Source organism: Sparus aurata, chromosome 16 (assembly GCF_900880675.1).
Source record: "Sparus aurata chromosome 16, fSpaAur1.1, whole genome shotgun sequence".
Classification (NCBI taxonomy): domain Eukaryota; kingdom Metazoa; phylum Chordata; class Actinopteri; order Spariformes; family Sparidae; genus Sparus; species Sparus aurata.
In genome coordinates this window covers 14,765,772-14,792,987 of record NC_044202.1, presented here as the reverse complement: position 1 = coordinate 14,792,987, position 27,216 = coordinate 14,765,772, and the positions used below count along the sequence as shown (strand labels likewise).

The following is a 27,216-nucleotide window of genomic DNA, read 5'->3' as shown; positions in this document are numbered from 1 at the left end:
ATTCCCACAAGTCCAGTTTCAGAAATAAACATTGATAGCTGTATCTCTGATTACGATCATTTTCACTTTTTTATCTTGCAAATTTGACTTCTATCTCATAATTTCTACTTTTGTTTTTATCTCATAGTTCTTTAAAGAAGATTGTATCCATTGATTTCTAATTTTCAACTTGTCTTATTTTATTGTATTAAACTGGTGAAAATGTGATTTTTCATGGGTAGGATTACGTATTATCTCCCCTTTGTTATGCCCATAGATAAATATATGTCTATGGTTATGGTCGTGTCATAACTCAATGGTGGGCCAAAGTCACCCCGGTCCAGCAGGCGGCGTTGATGCGCCGGTAGCAGACAGCAGAAGAAGTAGCGTGTAGCTGATAGCAGCAGCAGAGTGAGAGCTGTTGTGTTGAGGAGCAGCTCTGCTGGGGCCGGACAAACATCCACCGTGACAACCTTTGGTATTTTCCTCTCGTTTTACTGACCATGTTTGCCGTCAGGAGCGCTCTCCGCCTCGGCTCGAGGTTATCCATCCCCGCGGTGGCGAGGAGAGGATGCGCCGGAGCTTCCATCCCGGTGGACGATGTGGTGAACGGACTGACCGAGGATCAGATCCAGGTTAGCAGCACAGCTAACTCACAAGCAACACAAGTTTACTTGTGTTATCTGTCGCAGATAAGCAGGCGGTGCAAGAAACGGAGCCAAACATCACTCTAATAAAGATAAATCACACTGTGGTTAATGAGTTTCACAGAGAAAGAGAAAGGTTATTCAAGGAAGCTGTGACAATGACGTGATGACATAACATCTGCTAACGTAAGACCTTGATAGTAGCCGACCAAGCTAACCAGATGTCAACAGCTACATAATGTTAATCTAAAAAACTGTCTTCGCACTAATTTCATCACTGAAGCAAGTGGCACTTATAATGTATCTAGAGGCAGAGTTATGATTGTGACCTGCTTGTTTTACCACAGCTAGCCCTGATGGCTAACATTGCTGGCTCAGTTATCTTGAGGGGAAAGTGGGTGAAAGGTGAAAAGCTCATTCAAACATGCTTTCTAATTAGGTTTGATCATTTAATATCAGCAACACGACAGGTCAGTGATGTCTGGGTCAAAGTCATCTTCACTGGGCACTGTCTGGGAGGAGGGCAGGGGGTGGGGTTCATGCACGGGATTTGATTGGATGAAGGTGGCTGCCCTCCACTCCTGGGTATTATGAAGTTGAATATACCTGCGATTCAGTCTGCATGATTATGAAAATACCTTTGTAACACACTGTGTGATCCAAACAGCACACTTGTTGCTTTATAGGTAAAAACAACTAATGAGCGTCTCAGTCTGCCATGCAGGCAGATGAAGGAGGGAATATGGGAAGTGAAGTAAGAGCGATTGTTATTCAGCACTTGCCATGAAACAATAGACAGGTGTGAATGAGTTATTTTAGAGGCTCTTGTTTTTTGTTGTGTCTTTTGCACAGCTCAGGCAGACGGTCCGTCGGTTCTGTGCTGAAAAACTTGCACCTTATGCTGATGAGATCGACAAGAAAAATGAATTTGCAGGACTGCGGGTGAGTTGAAACACTGGTACTCAGTCATGTCTTTCTACTAGTTGATTTACCACGTAGAGCGAGAGCAGGATTTCTGTCACGGTAACTTGTTTGTTCCCTCTCCACAAGGAATTTTGGACAGAAATGGGGGAGATGGGACTCCTCGGGATCACCGCTCCAGGTAAGGCGCACTGAAGCTTGTTCCCATTTATTCGTCTAATCAAAGCATTGACAGTTTTATAATCTTGGATCTTGTTTTGTAATGTTGTAAAATTCATCTCCATCAGTCGAATACGGTGGCACGGGATTGGGTTACCTCGATCATGTCATTGTGATGGAGGAAATGTCGCGAGTGTCCGCGGCCATCGCTCTCAGTTACGGCGCCCACTCTAACCTCTGTGTCAACCAGATGGTGCGCCACGCCACCGAGAAACAGAAGGAGAAGTACATGCCAAAGGTCAGGACCAAACAGCTCACTCCTTATGTTCCAAACTGCTTCAAAAAAAATCCGGAGAAGCACCACCTGAGATGGATTCAGTTCTTCACTCTCATCGAGGCCTTTTCTTTTCACAGTTGATGACAGGAGAGCACATCGGAGCCCTCGCTATGAGTGAGCCCAACGCCGGCTCTGATGTCGTGTCCATGAAACTCAAAGCAAAGAAGCAAGGTAGGTCGCCAACGAGTGTGATTTATTTATTCCTGTGCATTATTGCTCTCATGCAATTTACATCTTTTGCTCTTGTTTTTAGTTTTATGAAATAGCCTATGTTTTTCTATTTCTCGGTAACCAAAAGATGAATGAAAGACACGCGCTCAAAATATATGTTCGTTCTAACACTCATATGGTAGAGATTATTGTATAATGGATGACTGTCAGTTTTCATGCCAAGGTGTACACTGAAACTGGCATATCGCTGCAATCGCTGCTTGTCCTATATTTGTATTTCATATGTTAATACTCATGCTTGTACACAGTATAGGCCTGCCATCTTGATTGAATCACCATCAAATATTACATGATATGCTCCGGTTGCTCTGCTGATGACAGGCATTGATTAGTCATTTCATGGGGATTGTCTCGACTCAAGGTTTGACAAAAACACTGTTTGCGTTCAGCCATTTTCTCACTGAATGTTGCACTCACAAAATCGCTCTGACGCAACAAGGTTGAGCTTGGCAGATCCTCCGACAGTTTACACAATTTCACGTCACTTCCCTGGCGAGCTCTGATTAGAGAGCTATTTTGGCTGTTCATTTTCGAGTCTGGACAGAGAACAACCTTCTACCTCTTGCATAGGCCATCATCTCATCGTCTCTCCCACAGCAACTAGATTCAGAATCTTTAAGTCTTGGATATTTCTCTGAAGGGTTTTTGCAGATCAAAAAGATCAGTCAGTTTGGAGCCATATTTCGTCAGCTAAAAAGGTTTGGTGTCTGAATACAGCAAAAACTAGGAGCCCACGTCTCATCTGGGTAGACTTGCGGTAGATGTACAGCAGGTTCAGCCGATTCCGCTCAGAAAAGATCAGCGGTCTGTATTTTCTCCCAAAAATCAGAGTCAGTGATTGCGACATACTGCTGCACTAGGTGGAGAGAGAGTGTGGGCTGAGCATGAGCCAAGGAAACCAGCGAAAGAACAACAAATGCAAAAATGTATCAAATGACAATGTGGAAACAGTGTGACAGTGTAGAACGACTAACTTCTTAGGATGAACTTAGAAAGAATTATCACTTGAATCTGCAGCTTCGCTCGGCTTTATGGAGCGTTATGCTAAGTTATAGTCATTGTTCAGCTGCCTGACCTGAATATTTACTCTTTTGGGTTACTCTCACTGCTCTCAGAGTGTTGTTTTTCAGTTGGCAAGGGAGCTGTTTCCAGCAAAAAAAGCTCTAAAAGCCCTTTGTCCAGCACCAAACAGCAGACAATCACAGTTAGAGACTAGCTGGTGAAGATAGTGGAGAATTTTACAGCTAAAGATTTTTGCATCAGGAAACCAGAAACCAGAGTTTAAAGGAAGTGAGTATTGGATTTAGGTTCTTCAGGTGGCCAAAACACAACTCCAAAAGAATTCCTCTATGAGCTGTCTCAAAATATGATGGTCTAAAGCTTTTTATAAGAAGGTCTGCACAACGTCTGTCTTTGAACCTCCGAAGAACATTTACAAATGTGTGCTCATTCAAGATTTTTTAATGCACCCAGACAAATGTTTTTCCTGCAGGGTAACATCTATTTTGCTTCCTGTTAAGATTTATTTTTTCTTTTGTGTTGTCTGTGTCTTCAGGCGACCACTATATTCTGAACGGCAACAAGTTCTGGATCACAAACGGACCAGACGCCGACGTCCTCATTGTTTATGCAAAGACGAATCCTGAAGCCAATCAAAGAGGCATCACAGCTTTCATTGTCGAAAAGGTAAATCCAGACTCTTGACTACGTATTCTCGTTTTGGTCTGTTCTGGGCATCTGCCTCTCATTATGTTAAAAGGATATACACAAAATAATGCTAAACCACAATAATGGTGTGTGTGTTCTGTAGGGAATGCCAGGTTTCTCTACAGCGCAGAAGCTCGACAAACTCGGCATGCGGGGATCCAACACCTGCGAGCTGATCTTTGAAGACTGTAAAATCCCAGGTTTGTGTTTAAGTGCACACTCCACCATATGTTTATGTGTGTAGAAACAGGAGAATCCACGTTTGTTCTTTTCTTTTTAGTTTTGGCTCATTTCTTCGTTAGCGGGCTTCTGATTTCTTTTCTTTTGCCTGTTGTAGAGGAGAACATCCTTGGACCGTTGAACAAAGGTGTTTATGTGATGATGAGCGGCTTGGATCTGGAGAGGCTTGTGCTGGCGTCAGGACCTATTGGGTAAGTGCATGCCAGAAATAGAATTTAATGTTTAAAAATTGAGGACATTGTAAGTGCATACAGTGAAGTCCTATAGTTGCCTGAATCCAGTCAAAACGACAAGTGACACAGTAACTTTGCACATGTGTCAAGTTATCATTTATCTACATGAGCAAAGCAGTGTTAGCATTTTATTTGGCCTATTGTCGTTTTTATCACTTAAATTGATTCATAAGTGAGGGCTTTTTTTTTTTGTATCATTACTGTTCAGCATCATGCAGGCAGTCCTGGACTATGCAGTCCCTTACCTACACATCAGAGAGGCTTTCGGACAGAAGATTGGACACTTTCAGGTTTGACCTTCAATGTTTACTTAAACACAAAAAGTTGAAAAAAAAAAGCTGTCTTGTGAACCTGTGGAATTTAAAACTATAATTTGACTTTAACGGATACTAACGCCCTGCTTTCTGTCGTCTGTTGAAGCTGATGCAAGGCAAGATGGCCGACATGTACACCAGGCTGAGCTCCTGTCGACAGTATGTGTACAACGTTGCCAGGGCTTGTGACAAAGGACACTTCAGTGCAATGGTAAAGATTTTAATCACTTATCCACTTCTGCAATATCCAGTTAAGAAAATAGGATTATTTAAAATTGCTACAAAGGTTACACATAATTTGTGATTATATGGATATTTATACACCGTATGTCATTCATTTATGTGCAGCATTTGTTTTCCTTTTACAACTTCTGTAAATATAACTTCAGAAACAATATTGCATCATTGATTTATAATAAAAATAGAAGATTTTGAAATGATCTAAATGCATCTCCTTCAATTATGTTAATTACAGTTGATTTAAGACTTAAAATATTTTATTTGCTTGGACTGTTGGTTAAAGGGTTTAATGGCAACATGCGACATATCATTTGGAATATTTCTACCCAAAAAATGTAGTCAAAATGTCAAAATCTGATGATTGTGACCTGAGATGATGATTTGGGGAGAAAATAAAGTCTTACTTATAATCAGTAATATCTTTAACATGTACGGTATGTTAGGTCATACTGTCAGATGGTGGTTATGTTTGTATTTTATTATTGCATCGTAAAAAAAAAAAGTATTCTTTTATTGATTCTATTCATTTGTCTTATTTCATAGCACTCTAAGAGTCAGCATCTTGTATAACGTTTTCTTAAATTGTCACGTCGTGTTTGTCCCCACCACTGCGCACACTGACTGTGATGACTTGTGTTGTCACTGCAGGACTGTGCCGGAGTGATCCTGTATTGTGCGGAGAACGCCACTCAGGTTGCTTTGGATGGCATTCAGTGTTTGGGTAAGTGCCAAGAAAGGCAACTGTTGTGATTTTATCCATATTGCAAATCCTGTGCAGTATTTTCAAGCTGAAAACTAATTTATTAGATTTATTAAAGAGTAATACTTCATCTGGGGTTTACACGTAATTTTGAGATGTATGTTGGGTAGTGGTTTGATGTTAACATTGGTGTCAGGAGCAGGGCTGTGCAGGTGCAGCTAATTGGCTTGTTAAATATCACACTGACCAGAGAACAGAACTGCAGTGTGTTAAAGAGAGAGGAGGCTTTCCTGACCGCATAGTGGGAACATGGAGGGAGTTACCTCTATGATATAAAACTTCCAGTATGATAGTAAAGAAAGGGGGATATATTGTGCTCTGTCATTTTCATCTCATGCTGAGCTTTGATGAAACACATCACATATTATTGTTTTATACACTAAATGCATGAATATAACCATTTATGCAGGAAGTCAGTGTACATAGTTTTGTTTCGTCTTTTTCCCTTTTTGCGATCTTGACTAATTTTAAACATTTATTACATTTTAGTTATTTTGAAGGGGTGTAAAATCACTTGTAGATAAATAAGTCTACATATGCACCATCATCCTGTTCTGTTATTTCACACTCATTTTGATTTATGTGTCGCCTCTCAACAGGTGGGAATGGCTACATCAACGATTACCCCGTAGGGCGATACCTACGCGACGCAAAGCTGTATGAAATCGGCGCCGGCACGAGTGAAATCCGCCGGCTCATCATTGGCCGAGGCTTCAACGCCATGTACAAATAATCAGAAGTGAGAAAATGGCGATTGCTAAAGACTGTTCCGAGTGGTTTGCCGTGGACGAACACAGTTACTCAAAGCCGGAGGCCTTATACTGTATGAACTGTATGAGCTGCTGTTGTCAAATGTTTCAGAATCACCTCTTAATTAACACATATAACACATATGAAATCATTCAGAGTGGACAGCGATCTAACCAGCTGACAGGTAAAATAATGACATGTTGATTTTAGTCAAATCAGTGGCCTTTCTCTTCTTCTTCATTAGTCTACCTAGTTCTGTTGGAGTCACTTGATAAAGTAGCGAACCCTATAAATGGGCAGTATCACAGATTTGTGCTGAAATGAAATTTGATTGTGGAAATGTTTAATGCGGATGTGTACTACTTGATTTTTATTCCAACACCGATTTTCATGTTATTTTAAACACTCCCGAAAGTGCCAAGAGTTGGGCATCAATATTGTTACAGCGGCTGATTAGTTTCTCCTTCAACAAACCAAGTGGGCATTTCAAGGTTTACCAGGAGGATTCTGGATGCTGAGCCGTTATGTAAGAGGTGGCTGATGCATTATTGAGCGGCGAGGGGTCTCAGTGCTCCTGGACACTTTGTCAGGCTGCTGTTGTTTCTGTAAAACCTGAGAACATCCAGTTGTGACCTGAACAGTTGAATATCACTACAGTCGAATACAAAAACTTGCTGTAAATATGTAGAATTTGATAACTTCCCATTTATGACCCCAATGCAAACTGAAAACTGTTTCTGATCAATAAAAGAAATCTGTTGATATCTGAGTATTCTGTTGTAGAGAATTAGCATTTAAAACAGTTTGTTCATGTTTGGGAGGAGATATATTCACTATTGTATCCTGTCTGTACAGTCTGAATGGATTTGTTTGTCTTTTCTCCAAAAGGACTGTCGTTGTCAGAATGTAGATATACAGTGTACAATGTATGAAATATAGTTGTTCTGTTTGCAGTAAATAAAAATAAACATTTTCTTATTTCTGGATTTAACTTTTTTACTTTTTAATCAGTTTTACTAAAACAATTATGCAAAGTGTCCCATTTTGTGTGAGGAGACTGTTTTCAAAGTGCTCGATCACTTCTCGTCACTCGGAAGCACTCAAAAGCACTAAAGTCACTTAACTGTGGATGGGGGGCTGCTACTCAGCATTTTAAAGGCAGTTCAGTTGTAACAAGACCCCCTGATGATGTCAGCACTGGTTGATGATGTCATCAGCAGGTCACCTCGACCATATTCAAACTTATAACTGACATCTGCATTACTAGCTGCGGATGTGGGCTGTGTGGGCACCCACCAGGCTGGGAGTGTCACAAAAACAAGATGCTGTCTGCTGAGTTATAAGAAATGTTAGGACATCAACATCACGATAACTAGAGTATCACTTTTAACCAAAAATATTGTCATCAACTGACTGTTAAAGAAATGTGCTTACACCCATGTGAAAAATGGCTGAACATGATCCAATGATCCTAATTCCCCTTTTTCTCAAAAATAAGATTTGATCACAGTCAACATTTGGACATATCTCACAAAATATTTGGCGTAGATGTTGGTATCCCCATAAAGCTGAGACTCTCCTCTTCACAGAAATACAAAATACAAAAAACTAAAAACACGTTTCGGGTCAAAGTAACTAAGAATGATGGAGCGGGTCACAAATGTTCTTAGGCATCAAAGCTAGAAGTCATTATGATGGCTGTCCATTCTTATATCCCCATGTTATATTATTACCATCACTATGTGAACAGCAGTTTAATGTCGTAGCTGCAGGATTGTATTATATTCTACATTTATGATATATTGTATTATTTAGCACATTGATTTTTGCTGCTGCAACTGCACTTTGTACTGCATATTGCACTCGCAACACACACATGTAGTTTCTGTACCTGTTTGTGTGTCCTCTTGTTGCTCCTTATATAAAGTCCAAATGTTTGCTTCTCTCCTGCCGAATGTTGCATCATTCAACCTTTTTATTTTGCACTGGAGACCCGGAGAAACACGATTTTGTTCCTCTATAGCTGCACTGTACTAAAATGTGTGACAGTAAAGTGTATCTTATCTTTCTTTACAGATCATTTATCATATGTATATAGTTTTTAATAAATAAAGGTATAGGTGAGTGAAAAGTGTAATATTTGCCTCTTATATGTGGGGTGTAAAGTCAGTAATAAAGTCCGGTAAATAGCTCAAGACTAAGTTAAACTAAGCTTTACTTTCGACCAGGAATGTATAATATAAAGTTTAAAAAAGCATTACTTTGAAGTCTCTATGAAGTAAGCAGTACTTTTCCAATAATTACACACTGCTAAATCATTCTCCTTCCTCATATTTATCTTCTAATCCTTCTCTCAGTAATCTGCTGCTGAAACTCCTCCATCCATCACCTGTTAAGATGATGGATGGTCGACTTATTGCCTCCGATCCATCTCCTGTCATTTCGTCTCTGTCAGCGGCCGGGACTCAGGCTGATTGATGTGCACAAGACTGTTTGGTTGGACTTTGATACAGCTCAGTATCGCTCCGCTGTGTGTCGTTCTCGGCTCTCTGTGATAAAAACCACTCAGCGCTGAGCTGCAGGATTAACAGTAACATTCAGGGCCGGTTGTTTTATTTCTAAAGCCTCCGCTGGAGATAAAAGAGTGACATTTTAGATCTGAAGATGCTTCTTCCCTGGCACGCTGCAGAAATGATAAAGGCACTCTGTGTGCTCTGGAGCAAGACATGACTGGGCTTGTGCTGAAATGCATTATTGTTCAGATGTGATTAAAAAATAAAGAAAAGATGCGTGTTTCTGTGATCCCTCTGTACCCGCTGAACATAGAGCTTCTTGTTTCTAGAAAAGCCAAAGGGGAGACTGTTTTTGAAGACTGGTGATGAGGAGGGGATATCTTTTGATTGAGGAGAAATTAAGAAAGCATTTCAAAAAGTTTTTTTGTTTGTTTGATTACAATTACTTCCCTTAATCTCAATGAGCACATATCCTTTAACCCTTACCCCAGGATTAATAAACTGTCATTGTATCATTATCTGGCAGGTACTTATACCTTGGTGTGTGAGTCATGTCACCTAATGTAATGTTGCAAATATCACCAGTAGTAGTTGATTATAATGCATTCTTTAAATGACCTCTTGGCCTCCAGGTTGTGGGTCAACATCTGTGTGATAAAAGCTGCTGTGTAACTTCTGTCAGTGTGCTTTGTCTTCTGAGCTGTGTGGCTCAGTTTTAAGCAGGAAGGACTCCTCCCTTCAGGGGACACATTCAAACTGAATGCCTTATTGTTAGGTGAAGGTTTCCCTCTTTACATAAGCACCAAGTCTGAAGTTCATGTTAGTAAGTCACTGATAAATGTTTGTCGGATGCTATGTAACCTTCTTTTAGTCGCGAAATGCCGCGAGAGGCACCTTTCTGATGTAAAAACTAAGAAGTACACGATGGAGATCTTGCTTTACAACTCGCACAGTTTTTGGTACTTATGCATTAAGATGGCTTATTCATGTCTGATTATGGTACTTATTTCTAATAAGGCACTCACAAATTCATTTACCATAGCTTTAGAGGTTATTATTAAAGGATAAGATCACCCAAAATTGAAAGTTCAGTCATTAATGCGGGTGGAAAGAAAGACAGTTTCTTAGTCTGCAAAGCATTTCTGGAATTTTACAGCAGAACAATGTTGCTGCATTCAACTAAACGACTGAAGTAGATAGGGACAAAAAGAAAAGAAAAAGAAAACACTGCAAAAAAAACCCAAACAAACATAAAATGACTCCACACAGCTCATCCGGTGTAATCTAAGCCTCTGGAAGATCCCAAACTGATTTGAGGAAGGAAAGGACTTTTCCACAACCTGGCAATCCTAAAGTTGTTCCTGACTGTTCATAACTGATCAATACAGAATTGTAAATTCATAGCATTTGAATTATTACAAAGTGGCATCATGATAAATGTTGTAAGAAGTTGTTATTTTTTTCTGTCTACTCTTGACTAAAGGTTAATGTATGCAAACATGTGTTATTTCAGCCCCTATCTGAGATTAGTGTGGGTTTCACTTATGCAACGTGTCTGTCAGATGACTAGTTGTGTTGCAGAAGACTCCAAGAATAATTCATAATTTGCTGCATGTGTGCTCTTTACTTTTGTCATTTTGTATTCATCTTTTCTTTTTATTTCAGTGAATCTGAGGCGCAATACCTCTCACTATTGCACTAACAAGTCCAGAGTGTCATTATCCCAGCAGCGAAAGCAAAAAAAATAAAATTAAAAAATTAAAATAAAGAGACGAGCTACATCCATGCAGTCGGCACCGTGCAGTCACATGTCAGGGCAGGTTTTGGTCACGAGCCAGAGCTGACAAACCGCAGATCCTCCAGAGTTCAGCTCCTGAGCAGCTCCTCCACTCGCTGCTGCTGCCGGGGTTAACGCGAGTGTCACAAGAAGAGGGCTTAAAGACTTTAACTAGGTGAAAGCCATCTGTCAGCCACAGCGGGGCTGCCGCTGCCGCCGCCGCTGCTGCTGCTGGGGACGGTGACATGTGGACGGCGCGTCCGTGGCCCTTTAAGAAACTCCATGTTTTCGCTACATGATGCGTCAACATAAAAAGCGGATGATGCTGTTATGTAAAAACACGCTGAAGTGGAGCCGTACTTCGCAGGAGCCCGCTGAACGCTTGTCTCGCCTGACTTTGTCTTACGAACCGGGATTGTAGTTGAAAGTGTTTTTTTCTTTTATATATATTTTTTTATACGCGGAGCGCACGGGAGCGGCGCAGTTTGGAGTTGAAAAGAGAGAGAGAGAGAGAGGGAGAGAGAGAGAGAGAAAAAAAGGCTTCAGCCGATCAACTCAACATGAGTCGTCCTCCGCTCCGTTTTCCTCCTTCACTTGTGGGAAGCGTACACCTGACGCATCGCTCTCTCGCCCTGTGAAAGTGATCTCCCCTCGATCAGATCGTCGCCCTCGGGGAGGGAACGGGGAAGGGGGGATTTTTTTTTCTTCATCTCCCCAGTCTACGAAGCGGTAAGACACAACAGCCCCTCAACTCTTATCGCCTCTCGGGTGCAAAACTGAAAGTGTCAGGCGGGACGAGGTCGAGCCATGACACGGCTCCGAGGTCGGGATACAAGATAATAATGTATGTGACAGCCACACGCAGATGAACAGAGCCTTCCTGTTCTGTCCTGCTGGGGGGAAACTTTCTGCTGATCGCTTCGCAGGACTCGCTCCTGGTTCTCCTGCAGGTGGCACGGACACAGGGCTGTTTTTGTGGCGGCGCGGTGGGTGAGGAGCCTCGGTCGGCTCGCGATCGCGGAGAAAATGTCACACAAGCTGCTTCTGTTCGAGGCAAGTTTGAGGCTCCTCTCTTGCTGCCGAGTTTGTGTTTTGAGAGGTGTACTGTTACCGCCAGTGTTTGATGGAGGAGGAGAGGTGTTTGATGCGCGGGGCTCAGTTACAAAGCCAAGTTGTAGCCCCGGTACAGCCAGGACAAACAGCCCAGCAGCTGATGTGGACTTGCTGGTCCTGCTGGTCCTTCTTACTGCCTGTTTCTTTTATGATAACATCTGTTATTTGCTAAGCACAAAGAAAAAAACACTGCAAGTTTTTTTCTGTAGGATTATTATAATATGGATATATTTGGTTTTTGGACAGTTTGAGGTGCTTGATCTTGCTTTATTGTGTCCAGTTTATGCTATTTGATACTTCTGATAGAGGGAATTATTGTCCACTATATCTACTTGACAATATTTAAGTTACTTTACAGAAAGTGATGTGAAAACAGTGGAAATGATGATGTAAGTCGGCCTTACCTGTAAGTGATGAATGAACACTGTGCAGTTCAGGGCTGTCCACATGGGGCCAGTGGGCCCAAAAAAGTCAAATTAGTTCGCTCTGATTATCTCCTGATTATTCATTATTTTTCATAATCTGAGTAGCGTGGGAGGTCTGACGCTTGGAACAGAGGAAGTCAGTCAATTTACGGAACTCTGGACGCTGTTACCATTTTGCATCTTCACAATACAACACAATGTGATAGGCTTTTTCTCTACCATTACCATTAAGTTGTAGTTTTGGCCTCTCAAGGGAAAAGTTTGGGCACCACCGGTGTTGTTCATCTCTAAACCTCATTTGGATAGCCAATAGTTGGATAGTTGTTGTTTTTTTTACAATGAAATTACAATTAACTTATGTTTATCATTTTACTGTTTATTAATGATGGTAATTATGAGACTGTGTGCTTTAAGTTGATTTTGCAGATAATTCATGAGACAGTGTGAGGTGTCTGTCAGATTTAAGGAACATGTAAAGGTGATGAAGGGGAAGCACAGAGCGGATATTATTTACAGATGGATCACTTTTTAAAGGACATCCTTATAATGTTTTTGATCGCTCCTGCCAGAGAATACCTAATGGAGAAAGTGATGGATTCCCTATCTGAATGTAGGCTCTTCTGATAGGCCGAGGAGATACATGATGGAAAGGCTTTATGATATATATCTATATATTGCAGTCCTAACAGGGCTGTTGTTTCCCTTTTTGAAGTGTTCATTATAGAAAGCGAGCAAAGGTTTTATGCTGTTGATCAGCTCAATCACCAGGATGAAATGTTGGGAACTTTTGCAAACCACCTGTATGTGTCATAGGCTACGTACCGTATTGGCACTTCTAGGGAATGTCTCATATCACTTTCACGTTACATGTGTACGACATTTAGGAAAAGGTGAAGTTGCAGCTCAGCCGCGGTTTGAATACATTTACGTTGCTGACTTCAGTTCTCTGCGATTGGGTTGGTACCATAGTGTGAATGAAAGATAATAAAAGCCGGACCCTGTTACCGCTCCAGTTAACCAATCACGACTGTAGACATTCTCTAGGCTGACTGTACGTATTGGGTTTGTTTTATGTAATTGTGCATTTCGACTCAGACTCAGTTGCGTATTCTAAGAACCGCATATCAGTCAGTGTGCCCAAGTCCTTTATTTCTCCCTTGACAGTCAAAATCCATTAAGCTTCTGATTCGGGTTAATTCCTGCTGAAAGAACAGTACTCCTGTATTTTTACTTGTAACACAGTATTCTCACACTGTTGTACTGTCAAGGATTTAATATTAATATTTTTTACTTCTTCCACCTCTGCTGGTTGGAACCTGATTATGCGCCCCTTACACTTATTTGCACATGATTTATTTAATTACGTTTATGATTTAATCAAAGAAACAATCATTGGGTTGATCGCTGATGAAAAATAAATGTGAGCTGCAGCCCTGTTTGGATTAAAAAACATCTGATGTGTAAAAAGCCGAAACATCTGCTGCTGGAAAATCCCGTTGAAGGGAACAGGCTTTGACGTGACATCGGGGTGATAACATAATGCATGACATACAAGTCGCCTAGTGAATTCTTCACTATAATGGTGTTTGTAAAGCCTCTCGTGGACTAGAAAAGCCCGACAATAGAGCTTCAGTTCTGGAGGTCGTGGTAGATTTGTGTCTAGTCAGTTCTCCAGAGCCGACTTTGATGGGCCCGTCATAGCGGCACGCTGAATGGAGGTGCAGTGCCCACACACGTGAGCCATAAAGCTGGATATCAATCATGAGCATAATCCCATTATTTCTGAAGAAGTGTCCTGTTGTGGCCATAGAGTGGAGGAGGAGGAGGAGGAGGAGGAGGAGGGGAACATGCCTCCTGTCACCCAAACACTCTGTCCTCCCTGCTGTCCCGAAGGAGACAAACACTTCCTGCTGAGACACAGGCCACATGTGCGCAGCAGAGGTGTCAGCCGTGTTGTTTGTATTGTGAACATATTATTATCGTCCATATCATTGTGTGGTTCATCTTCCAAATTTAAAGGCACGAAAAAAGAACGTGGAAAATGACATCCCACCCAGTATGAATGACCTTATTGTTCAGTCGCATTGGAAAAGTACACTGGCACATCCCTCTTTTTCCAAAACACTTGTCACGCTGTTGTTCCCCACAGAGTGATGTTAAATATTATCTAACAGGAGCTCACTCACTCAGTGGGCCAATCAGCACATCAGCACAAGCTACCTCAGGGTCTTTTATTTGGGTATTTTTTAAATTTTTTTTATTAACGATACGGAAGAGAGACGCACAGTGGCAATAAAACAAACACAGACCTGAGAAAAAACAACCTCAGCATGCACGGGCGAATGAGAAGAGACAGACTGGACAAAAAAGACACAGAGAGAGAAAAAAATAAAAATGTATTAATAGACATGCGTGGACATGAGTAACGGAGCATAGTGTGCGTCACTACAATTCTTCAGCTTCTATATTTGATTATGAATATATGTCTATAATCCCCTTGGTAAAACAACAGATCTTCTCCAATTGTAAATAGTACGTAACATCCTGAATCCAGTGTTCATGTGTTGGACCGATGATTGATTTACGGTGCAGGTGCTGCTACTTATGATGATGATGATATAAGGAAGACAAATCTCAAAATTGGCCGATATACACACATTTTTTGCATTGAGCCCTCAAATATGGGAAAGCAGAGATAAAGCTATGAAACAGAAACAGGATATTTTACAGTTTAACGATTGCACATTGTTGTCTAAAATGACACCAGTGCAGTGAAACAGCAAACCTACCAGGAATTAAAACATTCTAAAATATCTGAAGCATCTTTTTATGCATTATACTCTGGTAAAAATAGAGTTTCCATATTGGCACATATCAGGCAACATATACACACCGATATCGTTGTATCAGTGGTAGGTCGATATTGGCTCGACTCTGGACCAGTGGAGATGTTGTCCAATCTCAAACTATAAAGGATGAATACATTCTTTAAAGATTGGGCATTTAGTAGGAAATGGACATTTAGTAGCTCATAGATTTCTGCTTATCGACTGTTTTTCATCTGTGTTTCACTCAAGAACAGAATCCTACAGGGGCCAAAGAGGGCAGGAGGGTAAACAGCCAGAATGAGAGGCCATATTTGTAAAATTAACTCTTCAACTAAAGGACCTTTTTAGCCTATTGCTGTCAGATGCTGATACCTAAGTCAACCAAAGTAAATGACTTCATTTGAGTGAGATTTGCATGGCCACGTGCAGGGCTGTAAATCACTGTGAAACCTGTGTGTTAGAGTCATAGCTCGAATGTTCGGGTCCCGCTGCATAACATATTTCAATTTATTTTTCACTGTGTGGGTCTTATTATTTTTGTGATTATGACCATCCCATCATTCTTATTGGTTCTAACAACAATGCAGTCTATAAGCTGTTGGCTGAGATTGTGGCTGGATTAACCCGTGAGGGGGCCCGGGGGCAAAACTGAACCGCTGGGTTACTAATTGCCCAGGAATACGCAACATACAAGCACAAAACAGAAAAAATGAAGGGAAAGTAATATACATTGAGGATTATTATTATTATTATTATTTTGAACATCTTACTGTACAGCTTCTTTCCAGATGAGAGAAGAGCAGAGGTTGATACAAATATCGATGTTCTCATTTGAGTAGCTCTCTCTTGGGCGAGATGCATGTTCAGCTGAATCCAAATGTCCACCCTTTGGACTTGAGAGGTTATAAAAGCAGCTGGTAGACAGGCCAACACACAAATACAATACATCTTGAATACCTCTATAGCCTATGCTTCTACGTGTTTCTGTATGGTGTATCGGCTGTTGTTCCTAAAACATTATAATTAATGTTATGCAGGGAGCATCATTTCTATTTACAATAACACCACAAAGCCTGCACCTGGTGCAAGCCACTGTGGCTGAATGGGACCAGTATAAGACTGGGGTTCATATTTCATCAGGAAGTATTATTACGCTGTTCAGTTGTTATTTTTTACACGTTTTCTTTTCGGTCTCTCTTTGGTTAGGTTTAGGGAAGCCTGGCTTTGGTCCTGGAGCAATATTAATTATGATGTTTCAGCGATATAAGATCGTACATTTCTGTATCATGATTTTCTTTAATAATATTTTTGGGCAACGTGATAACAGTTTAATAAAGTGAAATCTGGTTAATTTTTTCTTTTACAACGTTGCGTCTGTAATGAATCGTAGAGAATTTAATCCGTGAAGTTTGCATCCCGAGTGGATTCTCTGGAAGGATTCTCTGCTTAAAGTTTGCTTGAGGCCCCTATGAGGACCGGAGGAATTGTGGGTTTAGACGGCCCTCAGCACTCCCAGACTTCTCTGGATTGTCCCCGCAAAGTTTGCGATGTCTGCAAGAATGGAGACGTATGGACATTTAGATTCTGCTGTTGTTCGTGGAGGTTGTTGTGGTTGTTAAGCAGCAGCTTTGGAAGGAGACCAACAGGTCATGCTCAGGGTTAAATGTTTTTTATCTACAGTTTATGTTCCACTTAAATGTACTTTTTTATATTTTTCTGTTTGCACTTCTGAACCAAACCTACGTGAGGACTCTTAAAGATCATGATCTGAAACACGGCCTGCATTTTTCTATAAAAATTCCAGTTTGTCTAATCCAGTTGAACCCTGTATCTTAAGAAAAAAAAAAAAAAACCTCATGAGAGATGTCCGATATTCCCTGTAGGTAATCAAGCCTCGGCCCAGATCTGGGAATATGACTACATTGCCAAAAATGAGTCTAATATGCAATGGCCAGACAATAAAAAGCTTAGATCAGTCAATCTTAATTGGAAGAGAAAACCTCAGCAAACAGCAAAATGATGACCTAGACTCCTTAAAGTTTTAAAAATGCATCAGTTTCCAGACTGACTTCTGGGTTCAACTTTGACCCACTGTATTTACTCAGTTGTGCGTGCAAACATATTTCCCGCAAATTGGGGTTATTACAGTCATTTTGGGCGTGCTTGTTTTTGTGCTTTTACCTCCGAATAACACGTCTGAGTAAACGAGACTAAACTGTTGACCTCATTACCACCTGTGGTACCTGACGTTGCGGTGGCAGTGCTGGTGTGTTTCCAGATTTCAGCAGTTTCGTTTGCTGCATACGATGTCACCCTAACCGACAGATGGGATGGCGGAACTTTAAAAACAAGACCCAAGTCGAGCCAACTTCCGTTGTCCTTTGTGGTTATAACTAACAGAACCTGTACTTTCTTTTGAGCTGGATCTTACTCGGTTGTTTGAATGTTCCTCTGGTTTGAATCTTGAGTGTCTCATGGTTTAGTGAAGCTGTGCTGTAGCCTGTACTCCTCTAAAAGCCATTAGCCAGCCCTTCTCCCTCTCTCTCTCTCTCTCTCTCTCTCTCTCTCTCTCTCTCTCTCTCTCTCTCTCTCTCTCTCTCTCTCTCTCTCTCTCTCTCTCTCTCTCTCTCTCTCTCTCTCTCTCTCTCTGTCTTCCCTCCCTCTCACTCTCTCTTTCCCTGACTCACCCTGGCACAGTGCCCGAGACACAGCTGTGAAAATTACAGGTCTGTTTCATGGAAACATAGAAGAAGAGGAGGCGGGGTGGGTGGGGAAGGAAGCAGAAAAGAGAGCAAAGACACACAGCCCAGCGTCAGCTGTTGGCCGGCCCACAGCTGCAGTCGATGTGGGGGCTTTCAGAGCCGGGTTCTCGCTCACATCACACACACACTGGGATTGTTTACATGGGCTGCAAGTGTGTGTGTGTGTGTGTGTGTGTGTGAGTGAGGGGAGACATTAAACCCTGTTTGGCTGAGGCCGGACAGAACAGAAGCCCTCACTGTGACTGACAAACGTCAGGCTCCTTCAGTGAAAAGCACATGGCACGGAGCGTCCTTCAGTTTGGCAGATGCTAAAAGCATGACTGAGGCCCTGGCAGGTGGGCAGGCGGGCGGCCGCCCCCTCCTCGCTGCCTCCTCAGCTGGGTTGAAAATCCAGCGACAGGCCTCCTCTATCAGAGAGTCATTGTTCATGATGATGATGACAATCTCTCTCTGTCTCCATTCTCCGTGCTATCTCAATCCATCACTCTCTTGTCTTTTGACCCCCCTCTCCTCCCCTCCGCTCTCTCCCGTCCGTCGCTGTCTCTCACACATTCTTCTAATTTCTCTTCTCCCTTGTTCTCTCGCCTGCTAGCTCAGGAAGTGTGTGTCAAACGTCTGTATCTCTGCGGAGCTGTCGGGCGAAGAAAAACAGGAGGGTGAATGTGAAAAATTGCCCCCCTGATTTCTACTAAGTTTGACTTTCTGCTGCTCAATGAGATGTGAGGTGTGGGACTCCCTCTCCACTTTCCTCACTCCTCTCCGGCGCCTTGCTTCGATCTTTTTTTGAATTCAGTCTTCATCACTATCTCGCTTTCTCTATCTGGCTCTCTGCCCCCCCCCCCCCTTTGCCAGTCAGGCTGTCTGGCATCTTGCCCTGTCTCTTTGAAGAGGAACAGTAGACGCAGATAATTACACTTCCTGTCCTGTATCTGCTCTGTAGTGCTGAACTGTCATCTCTACATCTGTAGGCTACATGCTGGAGCTGAGAAATAACAGCTTACTACCTGTTCTGTAGTGTAGCGAGCGTATGCTTTCTGAAATGTACTTTTCTGTTCTCTTGACATTTTCTGTGCGAAAGCTGTGTTTTGATTGTGTGCGTCCTGTCAGTTTTCATGGGTAGTTACTTAATTCCGACCTACATTATTCTTCTCTCTTGTGATGTCTTATTTCCGACAGAAATATTCATTTTTCAGTCTGTACTTTTTCATAAAAAGCACTTTAACCGAAGCAAACACTATCTCGGCGAACAAGCCGATATCACACAAACAAACTAGTCATGTAAGGCATTGTTGCAGCTGTGCGTGACGCAGATACTTCTCTTTTACACAAGCATTCTTTAGAAAACCTTTTTTAACAAGGTATTCAGTGGTATGACAATGACTGGTTGCCGAATTGGTTGGAGGGGACGAGGCCTCCTGAATCACTTCACTTCATAGCGCGTATACAGCATGAATCATCACGTTGAAGACATATTTCCCTCTAATGTCATTAGCTGCTGTACGTCTTCACTCCTCTGCTCCTCTCCTACTGTACTGTCTGTCGGTGGTTAACAGTTGGCCTATATCCATAAGCACTCTCCGTTCACAACATGTGTGATGCTTCTAAATACACCACGTTCACAGGTGGTTTGGCGATTGGACGTTTATCACACCAACACATTGTTGGATGTGACCACAGTCTCGTTGGATGGGGTGTTAACCTCTTTAAGTCCACAGACCTGCTCAGAAAGGTGTAACCAAAAATTGTTGAAAAAGAGAAAAATTTACAAATTGACCATCCAAGATGTGAACAAAAGTTGATTTGGCAAAACACAGCCAGCGCTTACAGAGCAACATCATCATTCATCATCATGAGCATGCCGTGGCCGAAAACAAAACAACGAGAGCAGCGCGAGTGAACCAAAACAGTAAATTTGCAGCCAGGCAGCTAGATATTTTTGATTATAAAAATATAGATCAGGTGTTGTTGGACAAATCACAGCTAGCACATTAAAAAGCTGTGATTTTGTAAAACCAGTAAATATTACATGTAGTGCTTATTCAAATGGAACTGAATGAGGGAACGTGTGTTAAAGCAACAGTATGTTGTTATTCACATTTTGTGCAATGTCCCGATTTTTTCGCGCCGCCTACTGTTTTGGAGTGCAATACAGCTGTTGTAAATACCGAATCCCAGGTCTCTGTTCAGTGACAGGATCAATCCTCAATGCTAACACATAATGTAACATTCGCATATTAATATAAGAGCTATAAAGTCAATGAACCGACTCAGTAATGTCAGTTACGCAGCTTTATCTAGCTTAGGCTTGCTTATTGTAGCTGACGTTAGCCGTCATTCCAGACTATAAGGGTAGAAAGGGATGCTTTAAGGGGTGTTTTTTAGGACAAACTATACTTCAGATGTTTTTGTAAACTTTTTGTTTACAGGGGACGGATGCTCCGGGGGCTGGTCTGTAGCAGACTTTGAGCTTTTCAGGCGGGCGGAGAAAGAGATCAATAAAGAATTTCAGTGTTATTTCACTCCCCCCGACGTTATCCCTCCTCCTGCAGAATAAAAAATTCATCATCTTCAGTAAATATCTCCTGAGATGAGAGTTTCTGGGGCGAGATCTTGTCGAATGGGGGTACAAGGCCAAATGTAGTCAGTCTGGAGATATCTGAGGTGACAGTGGTCGGGAACTGTCTACAAAGGAGCAGACGGCTCTTTGAGAAGCGCTGTTGAGTATAAAATCATTTTTTTACACGTCTTCTCTCAAGGACAACAAGGTGAATGCTTTCCAGACGAGAGGGACGGTCTGCCTGCTGTCTATGACCGCTGATCAGAGCAGTCTATCCTGGCCTTTTAGAAAAATCAAAGTGGATTCAAACACTTCTCTTTATCCTGGTCCGCTTGATCCCCGTCGCGTGGCCTTGACACATTATTAAGAGCCCTTCTCTGCTTTGCTTGTGAAAGAAAACGTCATATTCAAATATTTATCAGCGATCTTGTAGTGAGTGTTCTTGCAACATGTTTTTTATTTTTATTTTATTGAACGCATTCCTCTGATGTCTCAGCTCTGCTCAGTCTCCCGCAGTGTTAATTCTTGATGCTTTGCTGATCATTTATTTACACCTTTAGTCTCACCTGGGAAAATGCTGGATTTAAATCCTTTTTTTTATTATTTTAAGAAGAAGAAGAGCCCAGAGCACGGACAAATACACAGTTCAGCTCACTTTAGCATAAGTTAGCATGTGGGTATAATCATGAGAAAAGAGAGGGAAATGAATAATACTCTCACACTGATCAAAGTGGTGAAAGCCATACATGTAACGCCAGAGGGGAATTTGCATTTAGATAAGTAAAAAGCGGCTAAAATCAATATTTCCGTGGTAACAATGAATCAAATGGCCGTGTGTAATAAGACAAGAGTCGTTCCCGGTGATGCGCCTGTACGTAATTATCAGACTGTAAAGTTCCCCTCAGCTTCATGGAGCTACAAAGCCGGTAACTTCACTGTTTCCGTTCACTCTCACTGCTCATAAAAGGTATCTTCACACAACGGAAACATGATAATGACTTAAGTCTCAATTTAGGGTGAACCTACCCTTTAATATTTAGTGCACCACCACCAGCAGTGAGCGAGTGAGTGGCTGAGTGACTGACTGAGTGAGTGGCTGAGTGACTGAGTGCTTCCTGCATGTAGGAAGCATTTAGTCGTCCTGGTCGGTTTCCTGCCTCTCTCTGCAGTGTGTTGCAGTGTGTTTATTGCAGTGCAGGTCAGCTCTCAGCAGTCTATACTCCCTCAGCTTCCCCCCGGTGCTCACGCCTCATTAACTCAACACACTCAGCTTGTTTACAGCTGTTAATTAGACACTGCAAAGCTGATATTGATGAGGACAATCAGCATTTATACCAATTAAGCTCGATTCCGACTACATTGCTAACTTGATAACGTTGTGGCTTTTTCCAATCAGGTGGTTGTTAAGAGGTCCGAACCCGCCAGATATTGGAAGTATTTTTTTTCCTCGAGTCCAGCAGCTGAGCGGCCGTCGGTGACAGTGTGTGTGTGTATCGCGCGGCCATAGGCTGATGTTATCTGTTTCCACAAGAAGAGGGGTAATAAACGATGATCAGCGAGCGATCACTCATCATCATTATTAGATTCCACGTATCATTAAGAGCAGAGGATACAGTAATTGAGACTAATTAAGAGGGATACGTGTTTCTATTTTCTGCTGTCATTAATCTGACAGAAAAAAAATCTCAAGATTACTCCCTTGGGGATTTTATTTATGGATGTAGTACTCATTAGAGAGTTGACCTTAGTATTAATAATGTTTATGTGACTGTGCGCGCTGAGTTTACGCTGATCTTTATGTTGTATAATATATTTTGTAGTGTTTATTCAAAGGCTCAAACTAACAGTTATTTTCATTATTACCGCCGTCAAAGAGGAGGGGGTAATAATGTTCTTTGGTTGGTTTGTCAGCAGTATTTCACAAAAACTACTGAACGGATGTCCATGAAGCTTGTGCGGAGGATGGGTCGCGGCCCAGAATAGACCCCATTAACTTTTGGAGCCGATCCAGATATAGGAACGGGTCCAGGAAATGTTTTCTTACTTCCTTCAACGTTGCAAGATTGAGCATCGACATTTGTGTTAATTTCTCTGTGAATAATCCACGAGAGCTGATGAAGAGAATCAGACGTATTCAGGCAGCTGATGTCTATGAGTGAGGACTGCTGGGCTGTGTCCGAGGTATGCGCTCTACAATTAATTACATCAAATGCCCATCAAAACTTCTCAGAGCCCAACTTGTCATCTTCATATGTCAAATTTTCCCCAAACTAACGGACGAAACCCAAAGATGTGAAAGCTGCTGCAAGTGGTTTCGTCGTTTTAGCCATCCTCCTTTTGCAGTCCCCTCCCTGCTCTCTTCTTTTTTCTCTCTGCCTCTTTCTTTTCATCAAGTTTTGTCTGTTTGGTTTCATAAGCCGTCACCAGACCCTGTTGTGCCATTGCTGGTGAAGGAACCAGAACAGGAGGATACGGCTCTCTGCTCGCTGATGAGCAGACAGGACCGCCTCTTTGTGGAGCTCTCTGTCCTGATTGGATACAAGTGGGCAGGGATATCAGAAAATGATTTTGACTTTTGATGCGCGAGCAGTAGAAGGAGTGACATGGGTATCTGACTAGGCTCTGTGTAACAGTGAATACTGTTGGAATATTTAAAACGTATTTTACTCAAAAATATCACTTACTGCAGCTTTAGTTTACTTTAGTTTAATGGGATGAAACATACAATTCCTTGTGTTTGGGTTGCTAGAGCCAGTGTTTTTTTGTGTGTGCCTAAAATGAATGTTAATAATGAATTCATTTTCAATATTGTCGCTGGTAAATTCCTGTCTATTGACTAATCATTTATTCAGAGTGTATTTGTATAGGGACAAGTGGGCAGCATAAACTGTTGCCACACACCACAGCATTTATAGCCTGAGCTAATTTGCCATGCGCGTCCCTTGACGGGCCTTTAAAATACATAAAAACTCGACAACAAACACAAAGGACGGCACAAACAGGAACTCAGCAATAAATTCGCACAAGAAAAGTACAGACGGTGTGGAACACAGAACAATGTACAAACACAAACTGTACTTCAGGAGAATGCTTAATAATGTTTATGTTGCTGTTAACAGGAAATAGAGGGACTTAGTGTTTTTAATAGTTGTAGTGTTTCCATTTGGACTTCAATTAAGTGATCTTATATTCCCGCAGGACTTATAGATTTCCTAAGGGTTGCAGTCAGCTGTCTGTGTATTAGTCTTTTCTGTTTATTGATTACATTCCTTTATTTCTCCTTACTAAGTGAAGATATGATGCTATCTACCAGTGATCTTATAGTAGTACTTTATATATTACTATATTTCTGTAGGATCTGTAGTTTTCTTGTATGTGGTAGTTACAGGCAGGTGTATTACCAGTGTACATTTGTGTTAGGACTTCAGTTTACTAAGTATTTCCGTAATGTGAAACCATCGAGGATATAGTAAAAGTAAGAGAGATGCACGCTTCTTACATTTTCTGCTGACGTTTTGTTGGTTTGTTGGTCTGTGAGCAGATTACACAAACATTTCTGAGCGGATTTGCAGAAAACCTGGATGGCGAGTGAGTTTCGATCCAGAGTAGATCGGCTAAAGGGACAGGAGCTAAGAATGTGCTTTCTTTAACATTGTGAGAGAGGGTGTTTTAAAAAAACCGGAGTATTAAGTCAGACGATATCTTTGAGTGAGTACAGTCTGATGCAGATCCAAATAAAAATCTTGATCGGATGGATTTAAACTTTTAATGATTTTTTTGATATTGGATGGGCTTGATTGGATTAAGGGGGACTGCTGGGCGGAGGTATGCACTCTATTGAGTGCCATTTTTAGTCTATGTACTTGGTGTGAAAGCCAGAGTCAGATATCTGTATTTCGTTGCTGTATGGTACAGTGTTAGTATCATAGTTTACTGATTATTTCTTAATTGCCTTGTTAAGTGCAGAGGACACAGTAAATGACCCTAATTAAGAGGGATGCCTGCTTCTATTTTCTGCTGTCATTAAATCTGACGCAAAGAGTCCCAATACTCCTTCAGGGATTTATGATATGGATGTGATACTCATTAGAGAGAGTGATCTTAATGATGGTTACGTTATCGGAGCTTAGCATGAGATTGCACTCACAGTTTACTGTCTTTGCTTCTTCAATATTGACTTTCAAATCATTCAGTGGTGCGTTCACAGTCATGTTTGGCACCACAGGACCTATTTGTCTGCGTATTACTGCTCTGAACTTTTTGCTTCTTCTCTGTCTACCCGGTTTTTTTTTTATTATTATTTTTTTATTGGTAAGAAATATAAACATATTTATATATTTTCTCAGGTGATCACCTCTTGCTGGTCTTATTTTAAAGAAAGTAAGAATCAGATCGGTGGATAAGTTTTGTTATTTTTCTAGTGGGATGTTGTTGCTCTAAACTAGAGCTGGCGCATTCCTGTGATAAACTGAGATCGCGGTAAAAAAAAAAAAAAAAAAAAAAAAACGACACATGCAATTTTCTCACAGAAGATACATTTTTTTTCTTTCTTTTTAAATATATAAATAAGGTTGTGGACGCGGTTCAGTCCGTGCAGCGTGATCTCGCTGTGGTACACAGGGATGTCCCGGTGCAGCGTTGAATGTGAACGCAGGCAGCGCATGAATATTATCTCCAGCTTGCCACTTCGGAAGTAGGTCACCGCTCACCGATTTGTTCACCATGTCTCCAGCTACTGTGGGCTGCTCGGTCCGCGGATCGCTCCCCAGGTCGACAGCCCGACCGAGCAGAGAAGCTGAGCGCTAAACCGGGACCGGGACCGGGATCGGGGGACGGACTGGATTTTTTCTTTTCTGCTTTTCCGTCGTTTCCGAAGAGTGTGTGGGGGGGAACGCACAAGGTAATGATGAATCGCAGGGGCTGTAATTCCCCGTCACAGTTGGGAGATGATCGGATCGGTGGGTAGTCTCGCCTGTTCCCAACAACTCGGCTGTAACACGAGCTGCTCCTCATCGTGTCGATATTTCACCGGCGGCTCCGAACGATCGCGGATGTTCGCCTGGTTTTACACTCGCTTCCTCTCCGCCGAGGAGCTTTTTTTCCCCACTTCTCGTATCGCAAGCCTGCACTCCTTTGCTACGGCATGCTGTCAGATTAACACCGTCCACCACCACCAACACCACCATCACCACCACCACGGTCAACTAGGAGCTCCAGTAGGCGAGTCTGCTTCCACACAGCCTGATTTGCAATAACGCTGGTTTTTATTTTTATTTTTCGTGGTTATAATAATCCAGATCCATGAAGGGGTGTGTGTGTGTGTGTGTGTGAGGGGGGTGATGTGGGTGTGTTTGTAAGTGCTGGTGCCTGAACCTGCATGGAGGTGAAGGGTGTTGGTGTTGGTGTTGGAGGATGGTTAGTGTTGGTGGTGTAGGACTGATTGGCTCCAGGAAAAAGTGGACTTGGTTTGATATGTGGAGCTGCGCACACGCGCACACACACACACACGTACACACACACACACACACAGCTCAGCAGCAGCTTAGAGCTCTTGCCTCGGGGCTTTTTCTCTCATGATGACAGCTCTACACCATGTCCTTCTTCTTCTTCTGTGTGTGTGTGTGTGTGTGTGTGACAGCCTCCTTCTCCTCCTCCTCCTCCTCCTTCTCCTCCTCCTCCTCCTCCTCATATACAGGGCAAACTACAGTCAGTTAATATGCCATCAGCAGAAGGAGATGGAGGGTGAAATACATAATGTAAAAATACTATTAAGTGGGGTTTTTATGTGTCAATTATGCTCCATCGCCTTTAAATTGCAGAGCGTTTAAGGAAGTGTAGAAACGTGTCTTTTCCATTTGGTTTTACCTGCCCGGGCGTTACAAGATAATTGAAAGAAATTAGAAAGAAAAAACATACATCTCTCTCTCTCTCTTTTTTTTCCGTCTTAAAATATCGCAGGAGGTTAAATCTGAGTCACGAGATGATTAACGGAATAGGAGCAGATCCAAACCACAAATACGTGTTCATTTTTCTGTTCTAATAATTCCCTTTTTCTTTGCGAAATGCTGGACACTATTTAAAGGTGCACTGCAAGAAACTGTCATCAGGAGAGAAAGATCTTTGTTGACTGATTTAAGAAAAGAAAAGAAAAACCTAAATAAACAAACGCTCTTCATTTTCATAAATCAATAAACTGAACTAACAAACTGGCCTTAAAGGACAACACGATTTCATACTGATTCAGTTTGTTTACATGTGGCGGACCCCGCCGCCCTTCTAGCTTCAAACAGTGCTCTGGGGGACATTAAGAATCAGCCTTTAGTTAGCATTCTCACAGCTCACATCCCCACTGAGGTCATAACCTGTGACGAGGGGATCGCAGATCGACAGTGACAGGCCTGAAAGGGTATGAAACATTGATCTAAACGGCCCACGTGTAGTTTAAACAAAGCAATGCTTTCTTGTTATCCTGGTTTGATTTGTCTGTATGTCGGGATCTGTTATAAACGTGTAAAAGGCATGAAAAGGTGAAACTGGACAGTTTTTCAGTTTTTCAAAGAAAAGTTTAAAGAATATACATGAATGAATGTAGACGAAACGGGTTTCTGATTCTGTCTTTTCCCGTTAATCACCTTATGACCCCTCAGATTCATCTTTTAAAGGACACATTCACATATTTATCATATCAAACATTTCTGGAGCTTCACAGCAAAACAGCACTGA

The 27,216-nt window shown here is 41.8% G+C and overlaps 2 protein-coding genes across 5 annotated transcripts in view; both read left to right on the top strand.

Annotated features, from left to right (window-relative positions):
- The first annotated feature begins 482 nt into the window (after window positions 1-482).
- ivd (isovaleryl-CoA dehydrogenase) lies at window positions 483-7,504 on the top strand. The gene is made up of 12 exons (XM_030392096.1): window positions 483-614; window positions 1,479-1,568; window positions 1,677-1,728; window positions 1,835-2,004; window positions 2,121-2,214; window positions 3,830-3,960; window positions 4,085-4,181; window positions 4,319-4,412; window positions 4,663-4,744; window positions 4,875-4,979; window positions 5,657-5,729; window positions 6,368-7,504. The coding sequence occupies exons 1-12, from the start codon at window positions 483-485 to the stop codon at window positions 6,499-6,501; spliced, it is 1,254 nt and encodes a 417-aa protein (XP_030247956.1). The 3' UTR covers window positions 6,502-7,504.
- A 3,437-nt stretch (window positions 7,505-10,941) lies between these two features.
- The window catches only part of bahd1 (bromo adjacent homology domain containing 1), a 32,735-nt gene continuing 16,460 nt past the window's right edge, over window positions 10,942-27,216 (top strand). The window contains exon 1 of one of the 4 annotated variants that reach the window (XM_030391445.1): window positions 10,942-11,537. Coding sequence is in view for 1 of the 4 variants with exons in the window: in XM_030391443.1 (XP_030247303.1) it covers window positions 11,835-11,861 (27 nt within the window). In the remaining 3 variants the exon portion in view is untranslated. The other 3 variants (XM_030391443.1, XM_030391446.1, XM_030391444.1) reach the window with 3 other exon arrangements.